The sequence below is a fragment of the Cyanistes caeruleus genome, chromosome 17 (assembly GCF_971803275.1).
Source record: "Cyanistes caeruleus chromosome 17, bCyaCae1.hap1.1, whole genome shotgun sequence".
In the NCBI taxonomy this organism is placed as follows: Eukaryota; Metazoa; Chordata; class Aves; order Passeriformes; family Paridae; genus Cyanistes; species Cyanistes caeruleus.
This window is the reverse complement of record NC_141717.1, coordinates 16,268,399-16,285,569: the sequence shown is the minus strand read 5'-3', so window position 1 is coordinate 16,285,569 and position 17,171 is coordinate 16,268,399. Positions and strand designations below refer to the sequence as shown.

The following is a 17,171-nucleotide window of genomic DNA, read 5'->3' as shown; positions in this document are numbered from 1 at the left end:
ACCCCTCGAGCTCCTCCCCTCGCCGGCGCGCAGAGGATTGGTGAGAACAGAGTCTAAGTCACCACAGTAATTTAATAATTAAAAGGGCTTCAGACAAAAGAGGAAAAAACATCCCAATCTCCTGATCAGGGGTATTTTTGGCAGAACCACGTGTGTGACACAGTACACAGGGAGGAAACCCCCTCTGAGCAGCTCACTCAGCCTGGAAGGACACCATGGCAGCCAAGAGGGTAACAGCTATAGCATATATCTCTTTATATATATGCATATATATCTATAAATACCCCTACTGTATTTATTGGGGAACTGTGTTGTGTAGCTGTAGGCACCCTGACTGTGAGGCCCTCTCCAAAAAGGATCTGATCTGCTGCTATCAGAAGTTCAGTCGCTTCCTGTCCACATGCTCTCAATTGAAGTGCTGATACACGTCTTTTTCTCCCACCCAGCAAACCAGGCTCCTTGCACGAGGCAACAGCAGGGCAGAGTTGAATCTGGACTTGGTTCCTCTCCCAGGTGAAGTGGCCTGTGTTTAGTGCAGGTTGGTACAGACGTGGGACCAGCACAGATGCCTAAAGCCCAGCTGCCCAGAGATGATCACACAGGTGCCACCTGCACCGTCCAAGCGCGTGGCCTGGCAGCGTCACCGACGTCCCTGTCAGCTGGACAGTGCTCTGCGTATCCGGCCACACACCTCCTCAGCTCCCAGAGTCACCATCATCTCAGCAACACTCGGGCCGTGCTGCAAACAGAGGGAGTCACTGAACACACGGGAACTCCCCGCACATGTCTGTGATCACAGAGACTGCAGTGACCGAGCGCCTCGCTCTGCATCGCTGCCAGACTGAGAGCGAGTCACGGAGCTCAAACAAAGCCTTGGGGGTCTCTTCCTGAAGGCAAATGCCAGCCCTGGTCAGAGGGACCCAAAGGATTAGCACCAGAGCTGAGCCAGGACTAGGCTTTGGAGAACGTGTGCAAAACTTGGGTTTGAGCTCTGTGAAAGCACATTGCACATAATCCCAGAACTGTTCTTTTTACCTGGCGCCCGCTGAGCACCAGGCGCAGGAGCTGCATCATGCTGCTGTACTTGGTCTCTCTGGTTTGCTTCTGGAGACTTCTCAGGTCTTTGTTCAGCTCCTCCACAGTCAAGGCAGCTGCCTGCCTTGTCATGAGCCTTTAGGGAAGAAGGTGTCCTTACACTCTGGGGACATGAAAAGCACAGGATTCCTACCTCTCACCCCTGCCCTGTGCCAGGGCACTCCCTCTGCTCGCCAGAAGCAGAGCTCATTTAAAAGAGCAAGTTTAAACTACGAAATGATGCCATTATCTGTGGAAAACCACAGAAAAAGCAGGAATTCTGATTATTTCAATTTTCAGAGATGAGGAGCCGTTGCTGCCAATACTCAGCTCAGACAGCAGCACACTTACCCCAGGACTAGTTTTCCTATTTCATCTACTTCTGCAGAAATTGTCTGCAGCTGCTGCCGGGACACTGAGGGCCTGACCCACAGGTAAGAGTAATCACTCGACACCAGGTTCTTCAGGAAGCTTATGTGACCCTGGGGAAAGAGAGCGAGGCTGGCAGGGCAGAGGGCTGAGCTGTGGAGGAAGCAATGCCTCAGCCTGGAGGATGGTGGCACAGTGCTCTGCCACCACTCGTACTTTTCTCAGCAGCAGGACTCGCTCCACATATTCATTTTCCAGAACGTCTGGATCCACTTGCTGATCCCCATAGACGAGCTCCACCAGCCCCTGCAGCTCCCTCACGAGCTTCTGGCGCAGCCCTTGGTTCTCAATGTGGCGGGTGAGGTGAACCCTGTAACAGAGAAAAGACCTGCTCTTGGATTGCTCTGGCTAACATCAAATCACCCCAACCACACTGCACAGAAATCACAGAATATTCTGGCTTGGAAGAGACCCACAAGGATCATCAAGTCCATCTCTTAAGGGAAGAGCCCATCTGGGGACTGAACCCATGACTTTGGCATTCTTAGCACCATGCTCTGACCCACTGAGTTAAAGCTGTGGAACTGTTAGAAAAGCAACACTAAACCACAGTCAGACACTCTACAAAGGAGCATTTAGCTCTGGTGCCCCACAGGGAACTGATGACGAGGCCACTCTTAGCAGCACAATGTCCTAACAGCACAAGTGTTGCAGAAGAATGTTCTGGAAGTGCTAACTCTTTTTAGATATTATTTTCTTAGGTTATAAACTTAAGATCCTCCTAGCTACACCCACCCTCTGCCTAGTTCAGTGTAGCCAAGCCCAGTGTCCAAGCCCAGAATGGGAGAGGAGGCAGGAACAGTGTGAGCAGAAACTTATGTTTCCTCTTAGCACAGCCCAACAGCTGCTGCACCAGGACCATGCTTGATCCAACACACAAAACCTCCAGCCAAAGCCAAGTGCTAGAAACAAATTCTCACTGACGTGGTGCTTACGACATTTTAAAATTACCATTAATTTTTTACCTGTTGAATTCTGGGAGCGCTTCAAGGTCCAGGAAAGCAGAATGGGTTGTAATTCTGCCTACTTCGAATTGAGAGATCAGCTCCTCCAAAGTCCTCCCCATCTGCTTCTCTGCAACACAAGCCACAGGGAATCCCAGGGCTCAGTGCTCCTGCACAGAACCATGGTGCTGCTCACACCTCGGGCACGGGGCCGGCAGCACGCTGCACAAAGGTGACACAGGACAGCCACTGTGCAGTGCCAGCAGCAGCAGGGACGTCCCCCAGCAGGCAGGAGGGAACTGGCAGCAGGCACACACAGGATGCTGCCCTCTCCCCAGGAGCCTGCTGTGCTGGTGAGGCACTGGGAACTGGGACACTCTGCCTGGCTCTGTCATCAGACATGCCCCCTCCATCGGACAAAGAGAAGTCACACGCAGCCAGGAGGCTGCACTGCCCTGGGAAGATTTCATTCCCAAGCACAGTTCCCAGCACACAAGCTAATTTGTGATCCCCACACAGCAAGAACCACAGAAGGAGACACTGATTCAACTCCTCGTGGTCTGTCAGGTTAAAGGTGTCAGACAACACTTATTAACCACATTATTATTAATTATTAACCACAGAATGCAAGTTTTCCCAAGACTTCACAGACAGTTTCTCAGCCTTGAAGTGAAGGTTTTCCCAAGGGAGAAGCCATTAAGCACCTGACTCAATTTTAACAGCTGCACAGCAGCAGAAAGACTTCCACCATTCCAGCTCCTTCCACAGGAGCGCTGCAGAAGGTCTGGTGGCACCTCAGTGACCCACTGTCACTGGTGACACCCATTCCCTGACCCCTCCAAACACCGACAAAGTTCTCAGCTATTAAAATACACCCAGCCCATGCTACAAAGTCAGCATGAAGTGACCTGGCAGGCAGGAGCCCGTGGTGTTACCTGTGAACCCCGAGCCGCAGTTGGTGACAATGTCCAGCAGTGCCTCTGGCAGGAAGCCATCCCGAGCAAAGTGCTCCAGGAAGATGTCCCCCTGCCTCTTGGACAGCTTGCCACCGTCCTTGTTCAGCAGCAGTGGCAGGTGGCCAAACTGAGGGGGCTCCCAGCCAAAGGCTTTGTAGAGCAGCAGGTGCTTGGAGGTTGAAGTCAGCCACTCGGTGCCGCGCAGGACGTGGGTGATGCCCATGTAGTGGTCATCCACCACATTTGCCAGGTGGTACGTGGGGAAGCCGTCCCCCTTGAGAATCACGGGGTCACCTTCCACCTCTGCCACCTCGTGCTTGCTCCAGCCATAGACCAGGTCCTGGAAGGGTTCCACCCCCTTCTCCAGGCGGAAGCGGATGACGAAGTCAAGGCCCTGTGACAGCTTCTGGGCCACTTCCGTGGGCGTCAGGTGCCGGCACCGATTGTCGTATCTTTGGGAGGTGAGAACGAAGGTTCTGCTCAACACAGCCCAGCAACATCAGCCATTTTTCCCTTCCCAAAACTCCAAGCAGCCACCTGGATTTTAGCTGTAAGCTGCCCACTATGTGTCCAGTCAAACACCTCATGTCAGGAGGGTGACACGGCTCCCTCTCCACGACACAAGGGCGCTGCTGCCCCGGGGCCGTGCAGGGAGCAGGCCAGGACGTACCGCGGGGTCTGCTGGCTGCGCACGGCGTCCCTGCGCAGCAGCTCCAGGCGCTGCGGGCTGCAGAAGCAGCGGTAGGCAGCCCCGCTGGCCAGCAGTGCTGCACCAGCCCGGCCGTACAGCTCCAGCCTCAGCGACTGCACGTAGGGCCCGGCGGGGCCGCCGCGCCCGGGGCTCTCGTCCGGGGGAATACCTGGAACATCGGCACGGTGAACGGCTGGGCTGCCAAAACAACCCAAAGGCAGAGCCAAACCCACCCTCCAGCTGAGTACTGTTAGCCTCTGAAAGAAAGGTAAGGTTTCAGTAGGTGAAAAATGAAAAACGTTTCTGAATACCTGCCCAGTCCAACATATCTTCTATTCCTTCTGCAGCTCCAGGCACCACCCGATTCTGATCTGTATCTTCCACTCTTAAAATAAAGGTCCCTTTGTGTTTTTTGGCAAAGATGTAATTGTACAAAGCGGTCCTAAGGCCACCTAAATGAAGAAAACCTGTAATCGTGGGGAAATCAGAGGAGACGGTCACAAAGAAGGCTCAGGAAAGAGTTCTAAATATGAGCTGGAAGGGCGCTGGATGCTGCCTGCGACTGCAGCGCCCCTGAGCCGGGTGCTGCACCGCACGAACACAGCTCCGCGGGCACTGGCTAAGAACATACTTGTGGATGACTACCCCCAGGAACACAGTACACTTCAGAGGTCCTGAAGTGACCTGGAAATCCCTCATAAGCTAGCACATGGCAGGAACAGCAGTGCCACGGGACACCAGCAGTGACCCCGCACGACAGGGAACGCACGGGGACACGCTGGGAGGGGGAGCCCGGCAGCTCCGGCAGGAGCACCCCGGGAAGCCAGCAGTCCCTCCGGAGTCCGAATTTATGTTTTCGAACCCAAAGCCCCGCCCTGCCGCAGCGGAGCCCCGGGGGTGGCAGGGGCGGGGCTGCCGAGGGGTCGTTTACCTGTGGGGCTGGGCCCGAACCGGACCCGAGGCCCCTGCTCGGGTCCGGGTCCGGGTCCGGGTCCGGGTCCGGGTCCGGGTCCGGGTCCGGGTCCCGGTCCCGGTCCCGGTCCCGGTCCCGCCGCGCAGCGCAGCACGCGCAGAGCTCGCGCCATCCCGCCGCGCGCCCACGTGGCCGCAGCGCCGCTTCCGCCCGGCTGCGGCAGCCAATCCCCGTGCGCACCGCCCCCGGGGGCGGGGCTCCACTTAAAGGCGCCGCCACCAGCTTAGTCCGGTCGTGCGAGAGGACGGCGGCTGCCGTCAGGGGCTCGGCATAGCGGGGGAGTTCCGGTTCCCGGAGCGCTGAGTGGAGGGTCCGGCGCCCCTCCCGTCTCCCGGCGCGGAGCGGCCGGTGCCGCGGGGGTGCGATCTGGGGGCCCCCACGTTGAGCGGCGGGCGGGGGCAGCTACGGGAGCCGGCGCGGCCCAGCGGTGGCGGCGGCGGCGTTTCCCGGCGTGCCCCGCGGCGGATTGTACACAATCATCATGGCTGCCGCCGCCGCCGCCGCCGATGGTACGAGCGCGGCCGGGAGCCCGCGGTGCCCGGAGCCCGCGGTGCCCGGAGCCGGCGGTGCCTTGAGCCGGCGGTGCCGGGAGCCAGCGGTGCCCGGAACCCGCGGTGCTGGGGCAGAGGCCGGCGGGGCGGTCCGGGAGGCGCCGGCGTGGGGAGCCGGCCCCGGACACGCTGCGGGCGGGCTCCGGGGCTGGAGAGGGGCTGGGCCGGGACAGCGTCCCGTGGGCCGGGATCTTCCTGTCCGCTCCCCACAGGTGCCGAGGAGCCGGGCATGGAGGCGGAGGCGCAGGAGCTGCCGCTGGGCTGCGGCGGAGGGGCCGGCGTGCCGGCGGCGGGGAGATCTCCGGAGGGTGAGCAGCGCCCGGAGCCCCCGCAGGCGTCTGTCAGCAACGGCGGCGACGAGGACAGCGGGAGGGAGCTGGTGGAGCTGAAGGTGATCTGGAACAAGAACAAGTACGACGTGAAGTTCTGCCTGGACAGCACGGGAGCCGAGCTGAAGCAGAAGATCCACTCGCTCACAGGTCTGTCGGGATCACCGCCGCCTCCCCCGCGCCTCCCTCGCCGCCGGCTCCTAATCGCTCTGCTTGTCTCTAGGCCTCCCGCCGGCCATGCAGAAAGTTATGTTCAAGGGACTTCTGCCAGAGGAGAAAACATTGCGAGAAATCAAAGTAACAAATGGAGCCAAGATAATGGTTGTGGGCTCTACTATCAACGATGTGTTAGCAGTAAATACACCCAAAGAAGCTGCTCAACAGGAGGTCAAAGCTGAGGAAAACAAGAAGGAGCCACTTTGCAGACAAAAGGTAATTAATGTCTCAATAATTGCTGGTGCGGGGGAGCAGGAGGATTTGCATGGTTCTCCTGCAGGCACTTCTGGGTCCTGTTCCTCCTGAGATTGGGTTGGGGGTTCGTTTCTGACAGCTCAGCACTGGAATGACTCTGGGCAGCAGAGTAGCAGAGTTTAGTCCAGCAGGGACACTGCTTGTGGTGCCAGGCACAGGAAAGCATTTTGATTTAGAAATGGAAATGTTTGATGAATGTTGATGCAAACCCAGCCCAGTTTAACTCTGTCTAAAACCTAACTCATTTTTACTGGCACAAAAGAATTTGACTTCCAAAAATTGCTTAAAACTAACGCCAAGAGAGCAGTTCCCTCAGCTGTCCCAGCCCTGCGGGGATGTGGGTGTTGAATTCTCCTCTCACTTTTTGTAGCACAGTGCAGTGAGACTGGCTTGGTGGTCCTGCAGTGTGGGGGGCTGATGAAGGCTTGCCAGCTCAAGGTATTACCAGCCCTGTACTCTCCTCAAAATAAACTTGGTTAAAATTAAGTAGTGCCTCCATGCAGCATGCTGATGGTTTTCTGTGATTTATCATGGTTCACACTCAGGGTAGGTGCCATCATTTCTTAAAGTGCTCAGCCAGGTACAAGCTGTGAGTGTGGGTTTGAAATGAGCAGTGCTCTGATCTGTTCTGGTTTGGTGCTGGGTTGATCTGCCAGATGTGAGGGTTTCTGCCACTCAATGGATCTAACACTGGTGTTTATAGATATGTATTTATGTGTGTGTGTATTTGAGAAGGCTGTTAATCCTTGGAATTATGTTGGAGTTACATACATTTTGATAATTTCTCGAGAGGTCTTAGAAAGTGCACAATTAAGTTTGAAAGTAACTGATGCCCATGTGAGAAGTGCCTGTGAACAGCCCTCAGCTGTCTCAGTGCCATTGGGACGTGTTCAGGGGGCAGCTGGACATACACTGCAAAGCTTCATAATGTGCCTGTGAATTTAATTTCTGTTTTTATGTTGTAGCAACACAGAAAAGTGTTGGATAAAGGAAAACCTGACGATGTGATGCCTTCTGTCAAAGGTGTGCAGGTGCGTAAGGTCACGAGACACTCAGAGAAGAGAAGAGACTCCTCTGTGGTTTGAGACCTTTCCCCACTGGTTCAGTCATTCCTTGCTGTCCTAGCAGAAAGTTGGCAGGAATGATGGTCCTTATGCTTTAAAAGTTGAGAGCATGTAGCTTTTGTGCCCCAGCCCTGCCTGTGACCGGCTGTGTCTCGTTGCAGGAGCGGCTGCCCACGGTGCCGCTGTCCGGCATGTACAACAAGTCAGGGGGAAAAGTCAGACTGACCTTCAAACTCGAGCAAGACCAGCTGTGGATTGGTACAAAAGGTGAGCACCTCTCAATGTCAGGGATGAACAACTGCTGATTGGGCTGTGACTGAACTCTGTGTGACCTAGAAAAGCTTCTCCTCTGACTAAATTGTGTTTAGGGAGTGATGCTGGTATTGCAGCACTTCAAAAAACTGTTTCCTTTTCTCATGTGCCATTTTCCTAGGTCAGTGAGTAGTACTTGATACTGCATGTGGGTTCCTGAAAAACTGGAGTTCAGTGCTGTCAGCAGACAAATGGTCCAATGTGCTGTTGCTGGCTCCAAGTGTGAATTATAGTGTTGGGCATTTCTGGCATATCTCAAAGTACTCCATAAGCAGCATGGGTTTGATGCCAGCACTACACGGGGGCCCAATGGCTTAGCCAGGACTTGGAAGGAAAACTCAGAACTGGGATAGAAACTGGGAATGTTGGCATCTCTGGCACTCTCTGTCTTTCCAGCTGAAATTCTGTGGGTGTCTTGTCTCAGTAATGCACAACTGTGGTGCTGTGCAGAGGGGTTGGTTTGCAGATGTGAGTGGTGCCAGGAGGAGCTGGGAATGACATGGGGATATTGTGGCTTGCTGAGGATGTCTGTGTCCTGGTTTTGGCTGGGACAGAGTTAGTTTTCTTCCCAGGAGCTGTTTTGGGTTTGGGATGGGAGCAATGCTGATAACTGTGGATGTTTTGATTGTTGCTGTGCAGTGCTTCCCTCAGTCAAGGACTGTTTGGTGTCTCAGACTCTGCCTGTGAGGAGGCATGCAAGGAGATGGGAGGGACAGCCAGGACAGCTGACCAGAGCTGGCCAAAGGAATATTTCCCACCATAAAGCATCATGTCCAGTGTAAACTGGGGGCAGTTTGCTGGGAGGGACTGGTCACTGAAAGGGGGGACAGGCTGGTTTAGTTAGCTGTTAGAGTTAGGTTTAGTGCTGCTCTCCACTGGTCAGCAGTGGAGAGCAGCTGTACTGGGCATCACTGGTTTCTCTGGAGTTTCTTTTTTTATTTTTTTTACTACTATTATTACCATTAGCAGTAGTAGTATATTTTATTTTGTTTCAGTTACTAAACTGTTCTTAGCTCATGAGTTTTTTACTTTTTTTTCCCTGGTTCTCCTCCCCATCCCAGCATGGCAGAGGGAGTGAGTGGTGCTTAATTTCTGTATGGTGGTGCTTAATTTCTGGCTGGAGCTAAACAGGACACCAGGATCCCCCCACGGGCCAGGGAAGCTGTGCTCCTTCAGTTTGACTGGGGTGGGCAAGATACAGTGATGAGCAAGAGGGATGCAAGTGCTTGCCCACTGTCCCAGTAAAGCAGCCTAACTGGGTGGTTGTACTGCCTCCAGCTGCTACAGTAGTTCCAAAGTAAGCAGAAATCTCAAAAGTTCTTGATCCTTTCTTTGTAGGACAGGCTTGACTGTGAAGGTTTTTTTCTGGCTTTAAAATCTCTAATGGTGCCAGTTGCAGTGATTTCTGTCCTGGGTGAAGTGATGGAGCAAGGCATTGGGGGGTGTTGTGAACTCTAGGTTTGGCAGGCAGATTTTTCTGTTACTGATCCAGTACCCAGGTTCTAAATCCATGCTTAGTATTTAGGTGATTAATCTCTTCCATCACCCCCCCAGGTGAGTTTTCAAGTACAGTGTTTCTGAGGTGTTCTACATGGTGTTGCTTAAGCTGTGAATTTGATTCTTCTTGTAGTCATGTGTTTCCTGTGACCTGTTTCCCTACTTCCCTGAGTTAGCAGCAGCTTGCTGCCTCTAGGCAATGGCTGTAATTACTGGCTGTTACTGGGAAAAGCTCCTTCCTACTCTGAAAAGCCCATGACAGAGGCCAGCAGGGAAGGGCTGGAGTAATCACATCTGGGTGTTCACACAGCTTGTCACTTGCTGGCCCTGGTTCTTACCCCCAGCCCTGCAGCCCCCCTGGGCTTCACAGGGGTTTGTGCAGGTATTTGCAGCCTGAAGTTTGGTACAGGCAGCTGTTCCTCAGTTGCACAGAGGCATGGATAATGGGATTTGTCTGCTGCTGGGGTGCTCAGAGCAGAAATTGGTTTGGGGGATGCTAAAGAAGGGCAAAGTGGGGTTTTACCTCATGAATGAAGTCACAGGTCTGAACAGGTAGTTCAGAGTGAGCTTGGTTAGAGGCAGAGAATATCTTTCCTTATGTCACTGATTTCATCTCCCTGTGTACTTTCTGTAGGTAGGTCTGAGAATTTTTGGATCACAAATTAAATAGCTCTATCTCAAGATCTCAGAGTTCACTTTCTCCTTTGTGCAGTGTTTTGGGTATTCTCTGTCTTTTATCCAAGAAGGTGATTTTTGGCTGATGCTGGATGCTTGAACTGAAAGGCAGGACCTTGGAATTAAGTCTTCAGAAAGGAGTGAGGACAGAGCTGACAGGAAAACTGCCCTGGACCATGTACTTTGTCACTCTTGTCATTGCCTCTGGCTGGCTGATGTTACTCTGCTGTGGAATTGTAATCTGGGGGCTTCAGTTTCTCTTATTCGTTTCTTTCCCTATTTTCTCTTCCATATTCCCTTCCCTGTGCTTCTCTGCACACTGCCTCAGGGTAAAGCCTGGCCTAAGCTTTCAGAGTTTAATGATCTTTGCCAGCTTTCAGACTTGCTGTTGAGAGTCCAGTGTAATTCTTGGTAGTCAGTCCTGAATATTCTCATACCTGGACTAGAATCCATAGGATGAGAATCCCTGCTGCTCCAAGGAGAGTTTGTTTTGGGAAAATATGAAGTGAAGCCTGGGATTTCTCATCCCTTAGTCCAGGCCCAAATACTGAACACAGAAATACTTCATGTGATGCAGGGGAACTGTGTGATCCAGTTTTGGATTCCTTCTCACTGCTGAGGTGCCAGCTGTGGGTGTGTGTGGGGTGTGGTGCTGCAGCCACCACGTCCTGGGCAGCAGGTATCCAAAACTCACCTGGAGGGGACACTGTTGACCTGAGGAGATTTTGGCATTAATGGAGGTGGTGTATGAAATGAATATGAAATACTGCTTCCCCGCATGTCAGAAATAATACTTTGATCAATTTTAATGTAGAGAGAACAGAAAAGTTACCCATGGGGTCCATTAAAAATGTGGTGAGTGAACCTATTGAAGGCCATGAGGATTATCACATGATGGTGAGTAACAGCTCTACTTTAATCATATTCATCTAATTCCTTCATGCACACTGCTGAGGCTGCAGGTCAGAGCAGGCTGGAGGTGGATGGTGCTTCCAGCCTTGTGGAGATGAGGACATGGGCTCCTCTCACACTGTCAATATTTTGGGTCCACATTGAATATCTGCAGCTGTGTGGAAGTCCAGACTGTTTCACACAAACATGAAGTGCTTAAGCATTAAACATACTCACAACATAGCTCATGATTTCTTAATGGGAGTGGTATTTTTTGATATCTGGTTTAATTTCTAGATTCTGTGGTATTTGTATGAACAACAGGCCTTGGTGAAGGTTAAGGGGAAAAAAGGATTTGATGCTGTCATATCTTTTCACACCTGTAATTTTCTGAACAACTCACCTGGCATCTAGCAGAGTTATATTTCAGAAGAGAACTGTGCTAATGTACTGAAATTTTGGCTGTTTATTTTAATCCATGGGTTTTTATTAAGGTCCTGCTTTTCAAAGTACAGTAACTAACTTTTGATGTTGAAGAAGTTTCTTTTCTATAAGAAGTCTATTTCCTTCTTTAGGGGGAGGAAAGGGAAATGTTTTTCCTTAAAGTCATGGCCTGCAGGAAGCTGCTGCTCTAGTCTCTGTCCCAGTGTTTGATTTTCAATCATCCATGTGAGAAGAGGTCCTCTTCAGCACATGTTGCAATAAACTTACCCCACAGCAAGGGTGGAGGCTCTGGCAGGCCCTGGTGCCCCTCTCCTGGGCATCATAGGAGAGAAGTTGAGAATAGTACATTATGTCTAAATATAAAATCCTATGACTATAAAAGCATGGTCGTTGTCTTGTTTAGTTCCTGTTTGGCTTCTCAGCTCTGTCATTTCTACAGAAACTCTGAGTTATGCTTCAGGTTGTCTACCAGAATAATTTCCTCATGTTCTGAAACTGGCCAGGAGTTTTGGTTTTTGCTGTGGTGTTGTAAAAGGGAAGAGCTCACAGCTTTGTCAGTGCTCTGCAGCTCTTGTTCTCTGATGTGCTCCTTTAATTGCCCAAAAGAGTGTGGTGTGCCCCAGGTGCTGCAGGGAGCAGCAAGTGGGACAGGCTGGTCTGGTTTGGCAGTGGATGAGCTGTGCCTGTCCACTGGGACCAGCTCTTTGTTCCCAAGTGTAAATGTTGTCATTTTTAATTGCAGGCATTTCAGCTGGGCCCAACAGAAGCATCTTACTACTGGGTCTATTGGGTCCCAACTCAGTATGTCGATGCAATCAAAGACACGGTGCTGGGGAAGTGGCAGTATTTTTGAAAGCACGCTCACCTCTGGCACAGGAAAATGACACAAATCTAAGGACACTGCTGGGAGAGGCCTCCAACATCCCTGGATGTGACAGTCCTGGAACTTATTATTAAAACATGCTAAACGAGGCATGGATGGAAGCCAGAGGTGATGTTCTTTCACCATTAGTTTACTTTTAACTTAAAGATTTCACCATCCCTTTTCTGCAGTCAGCTTCAACCATATTTAAAGCAAATACAATGGAAATCAATAAACCTTAATTCACAAAATATCGTGTGTAATACACTTAAATCTGCTGAGAGTTGATCTTCCAGTTTAGTTTTCAAAAGAAAATATTACAATGTATTATTGAGGATTTTTTACATGGTTTGAACAAAACCGAATATTTTCATAATCTCTCAGTTATCAGCATTAGACTTAGTTTAGTTACTTGGTTGTGACTGGGACTTTGAGGAGCAGATTTTTAGGAATAAACTGTAGCAGTGCGCAGCGGCGCTGTTCGGTGAAGCCATATCCTGCTGGCCCTCATGGCAGCTTCCACTCCTTGGTAGCAGAACTAATTCTTTGTTTTAACCCAAAGATGCCCTGCTTGTTTGGGATTTTTCCTGGCCTTTCCCGATCTGGCAGCTCCAGGTTGGTCTGTGTGGCGCGTTTGGAGCAGGTGAATTCTGCGTGTTTTGTCACGGCAGGTGCCCTGGTGCTGCCAGCTGCTCCCCCTCATGCCCGGTCAGTGCTTCACCTCCTGCCCTGGGCTGCTGCATCTGGGGAGCGTTTTCTTGCTCGTGATGTTGCAGCCCAGGATCATTCTGCAGCCCCTGTGTTGACACTGAGCTGTTGGACTGGAAACACGGCTGTGCTGCCTGGTGTGAGCAGGGGACACAGTGACATGGACATGGATGGGAACACCGGGACGCTGCCTGGTGGGAGCGGGGTGACACAGATCTCCCAAAGCAGGGGAGCCACAGAGACTTTCCTGCCCTGTTTGGGGTGGGGGCAGTAAGGGAGAGAGAAGCTGAGATGCTGCTTTGGATTCTTAATAGCAGCAGCAGTCTTCTGTGAACTGGATTTGAAAATTCGTAGCGATCTTGAATTCAGTGAATCGTACTTTAGATTAACCATGCAGCAAGTGATGTTTTGAAATGTAAACCACCTTGCAGCTTTTCTCCTGTTCCAGTTCACGAGAAGCTCTCACAGCTCATTCTGTCAGAAGGAACGTGCTGTGCCGTGGGCTGTGATGCTCTGTGTGTCATCCCAGCCATCCGTGTGCCATTTCTCTCAGGTGCTCTGAACGGAGCCCTCAGCCCTGACAGGTGCAAAGCCCATAGCAGGACTTTGTGCAGCCAGACTGGAGCAGCTCACACATCCTGCTCTGCATTAGTGCTGGGGCTCCGTGCTGCTCCGTGCCAGTAGCTCAGACCCATGCAGGAACAGCCTTGTAGGAGCAGCTAATCTGAATATGTTCCATGTCCACTCTTCCCTCTCCTTGAGGGAAGAGCCCAGTTGAAGCATAGCAGGTGCAAATTCCCAAATTAGTATTTATTTTATTTTTATTTTACTTAAGAGACTGGAAAACACATTGGCTTTCTGGTAGGTGTTGAGGTCACAGATTTCCCTGTAGCCTCTGGATAACAGTTTCAGTTTCTATTTTCTGTTAGAACAGCCACACAATATGAGTTTTAAAGGTGTTTCATATCCTACATAGAAACTAGTGATGTGCTTGTTACTCTTGTAGCTTGAGGTATTTCCTTTCTGTGTGCAAGCCAGCAGCAGTGTGTCCTGACATGCGTGGCTGGGGCCAGGAGAGCCGTGGCAGCTCCCTTGGCAGTCCCTTGGAGCAGTGGGGACAGAGAGGAGCTGGCCTGACTTTACTGGTGGCAATGTCATGGATGAAATGCAGCCATCACACTTGTGATTTCCTGCTTGTCAGTCCTGGTGTTAAGGCTTAGATGAATTTGTTGCCTGGTGGAAGGTGTGGGCACTACAGGATAAACAAAGGGGTGACACTGGCCCTTTCTGTCACCTGGGACACGTTGGCACTTGCCACCTTGCTGGTTCTGTGATGATCAGCTGCCATTTGTTCCTCAACATTCTCAGACCTCTCTGTGCATCTGTTCATGTTTCCTTTCCTGTTCCTTCACCCCTTTGCTCCTGGGGAGGGCACGGGCCCGAGTTCCAGCTCCTGCCCAGCTCCTGTGGCTTCTGTGCAGGACACAGTGACCGGGTGAGTAACTCTGGGGCGATGGGGACAGGCACTGACCACTGCTGATGCCCCTGGGGCACAGGGCAGTGTCACACTCCGTGCCAGAGTGGCACAGCTGCTCTCTCCTGGGCCAGGAGCCCAGCAGCTCCAAAGAGACTCAGCACAAACCCCTTGGTTACATAAAAAGCAATTTTAAACATGAAGAAAATACTGTACACTAAGAAGATGTGATCCTGTTTGGGTCCTTCCTTGCAGGTTGGATTTGATTAGAAAAATGAAATTGTCTTATTTTTTTGTTCTATGTGCAAAATTTGAATTAAAATACAGGAAAGTGGCTTATAAATGCTTTGGTTGGTGTTTGTTGGCTCAATATCCCAGGCTTCTTGGGACCTCTTTGAAATTAATATTGTAGTTGAAATTTAGCAGCACTGCCTTTAAGATCCTTTCTCTTTGGGAATGATGTGGAGTTTTTTTATGTTCTGGCATACACCAGTTTTTCCAAGGCAGCTATTGACATTAAGAAACCCTCCCTTTTTAGTGGGATAGTGCCACAGTTGGGTCACAGCCATTGCTTGCCTCTCTTTTGGCTGTGGATTTTGTTCCCTGGTCACTGTGACCATCCCAAGACAGCCTCAGCATAACCAGTGGTCCCAGGGAGCAGTTTGGTCCTCAATGAGACACAATATGTGAGTGAAGTGTGAGAACACTCGGTATTTGGGGCTTGTGATAAAGATGATTCTGAGATCTGACATATATTCTGTGAGAGGTTACCAGTAAGAGCTGCAGAGATGTGAATTTCAGTTAAATTACAGTTCTACAGGGTGCTCTCAGTAGCCACTGCTTCCTGCTGTGTAGGTGTGATTCCCTGGGAGCACCCTGGGGTGCTGCTCCACATGAGGCTGCACTGAGTGCTTTCTGGGGTTGCTAATTGCAGATTAAAGTATTCACGAGACAAATGCAGGTCCCTGCAGGACACAGCTGGTGTTTGCTGTTGGCTGCTCCCAGAGCCCAGGCAGTGTCCCCTCCCTGCTGCCTCTTGGGACTCTTCCTGTCAATCCCCAGCTCCCTGCCTTGTTCCATGACTCTGAGTATCACAGCTCAGCCGTGTGCCATCCCTTCCCCCTCTCTGTGCCCAGCACTGCAGCTTTCTCCTCCTTGTCCCAAGTTCAGTGCTCTTTCCTCTGTCTGTGTAAGCAGTCCCAGGATCACTGCTTTGTTGGGAATGCAGAAGTGTTTCTCAGCCTGGTTGGGGTTTCAGCAAAGACTGTCTTGCATGAAGAGCTTGTGTTACTGACATGGTTTCATACCAAGTTTAAAGTAAATTATTAATTTCCATTAATGACATTGGTGAGGAATGTGTAACTACAGTCTGGATGTTCTAGTGATGGAAGAGAGTGATCTGGATTCAAAGGGGATCACAAACTGTCACCACCACCACACTGCTGGTGCCCACTGCTCCATGCTCTAAGGGCCAAAGAGGAACAATTCCGTGCTGCTGCGCTGCCCAGGTGCCACGGTGGGGTGTGCTCTGCACCCCCTGCCCCACAGCACAGCGCTCCTGCTCCCATCCTTGCAGCCCTTCTTTCCAGAATTCCCTTCCTTCACTTCCTTTGTAACTTGGTTTCTCCAGTGGCACCGTTTTCACCCTCAGTTCTGTCCAGCAGCCCCTTGTTTTGTTAGTGAATGTCCTTGTCACCGGAGGGGAGCGGGGGACCAGGAGAGCCGTAGCAAGTCTTGTATCAAACGTGGCCATTTGACCTTCTAGCCAAGGATTCGCTTTGGTAGCTCATGGAAGTTCACTCTGTCTTATCCATACTCAAAGCAATTAATTCTTTGGTTTTATATTAAAAATAAAAAAAAAAAACTTAGATATTTGTGTCCACTGCAGATTTATTTTAAATGGATTATGTGAGTACCATGTATTATGGTATTTTTAAATAATCTATTGCCTATTTTGGGGGGAGGGAGATGACAAATATTTAGTCTTAGATTTGCACTGCTGGATTTTTTTAAGTGTAACCTCGACTGGTTATCCTGGTGTTTTATTCTGTAAAATTAGTCTTACGAATTAAAGTTTGATAATTAAGTAGTTCTGTGTTTGAGTGTTTCAATATTATGTATGTAGCTACTTCCTCCTGCATGAACAGCTGTGACAAAAGGGTTTGTCGTGAGTTTCTTTGCGGGAAGATGCACACAGGCCCAAATTCAAGGGACCTCACACATGGTGACACATCGAAGCTGTGGGTGCCCATCTCCCAGGGTGGGGATTTGGGTCCTGCTGCCCTGTGCCGCTGCACACACACGGGCTGGGAATTACAGGATGCTTTCTTCCTCCCTGCCCAAACCCGGGCTTTAATCTGCTTTTTCCAGCGGGATGCGGTGGCCGCGGTGTCCCAGTCGCGCTCCCATTGCACAGCCCCGCTCGGGAGCAGCCCCGGCTTTGTGGTGCTGAACCGGCGCTGCTGCTCGGCTTCTCCTCCGCCCTTCGGCACCTGCTGTGCCCCACGGAGCGGCTCGGTGGCAGCTCAGCTCGGTGGTGGCTCGGTGGCAGCTCAGCTCGGTGGCAGCTCGGTGGCGGCTCGGTGGCAGCTCGGTGGCGGTTCGGTGGCAGTACGGTGGTGGCTCGGTGGCAGCTCGGTGGCAGCTCAGTTCGGTGGCAGCACGGTGGCGGTTCGGTGGCAGCTCGGTGGTGGCTCGGTGGCACTACGGTGGCAGTCTGGCCGGAGCTCCCCCCGGGAGGGCTCGGCCCCGGTCCCCGTGGAGCCCCGAGCGTGCCTGGGCTCGGTGCCCAGGCCGGGGCTGTGCAGGGGCGGCTCCTGCCGCGGT

General features: G+C 51.7%; 2 protein-coding genes across 4 annotated transcripts; one reads left to right on the top strand and one right to left on the bottom strand.

Annotated features, from left to right (window-relative positions):
- Positions 1-52: 52 nt before the first annotated feature.
- EARS2 (glutamyl-tRNA synthetase 2, mitochondrial) lies at positions 53-5,305 on the bottom strand. 2 transcript variants are annotated; one of them, XM_086854839.1, is made up of 9 exons: positions 5,026-5,305; positions 4,406-4,561; positions 4,074-4,263; positions 3,383-3,855; positions 2,469-2,577; positions 1,660-1,813; positions 1,426-1,556; positions 1,036-1,171; positions 53-739 (listed from the first exon to the last, which is right to left on the bottom strand). In XM_086854839.1, exons 1-9 carry the CDS (start codon positions 5,177-5,179, stop codon positions 656-658), a joined length of 1,587 nt encoding a protein of 528 aa, XP_086710965.1. In that variant the 5' UTR covers positions 5,180-5,305; the 3' UTR covers positions 53-655. The 2 variants fall into 2 exon arrangements, with proteins under 2 accessions (XP_086710965.1, XP_086710966.1); XM_086854840.1 differs by having other exon boundaries at positions 4,726-5,029.
- Positions 5,306-5,436: 131 nt separating this feature from the next.
- UBFD1 (ubiquitin family domain containing 1) lies at positions 5,437-16,434 on the top strand. Of its 2 annotated transcripts, none has more exons than XM_086854841.1 (7): positions 5,437-5,576; positions 5,831-6,097; positions 6,171-6,379; positions 7,384-7,449; positions 7,644-7,749; positions 10,781-10,863; positions 12,044-16,434. In XM_086854841.1, the coding sequence occupies exons 1-7, from the start codon at positions 5,549-5,551 to the stop codon at positions 12,152-12,154; spliced, it is 870 nt and encodes a 289-aa protein (XP_086710967.1). In that variant the 5' UTR covers positions 5,437-5,548; the 3' UTR covers positions 12,155-16,434. The 2 variants fall into 2 exon arrangements, with proteins under 2 accessions (XP_086710967.1, XP_086710968.1); XM_086854842.1 differs by having other exon boundaries at positions 5,438-5,576; positions 11,433-16,434.
- Positions 16,435-17,171: the final 737 nt, after the last annotated feature.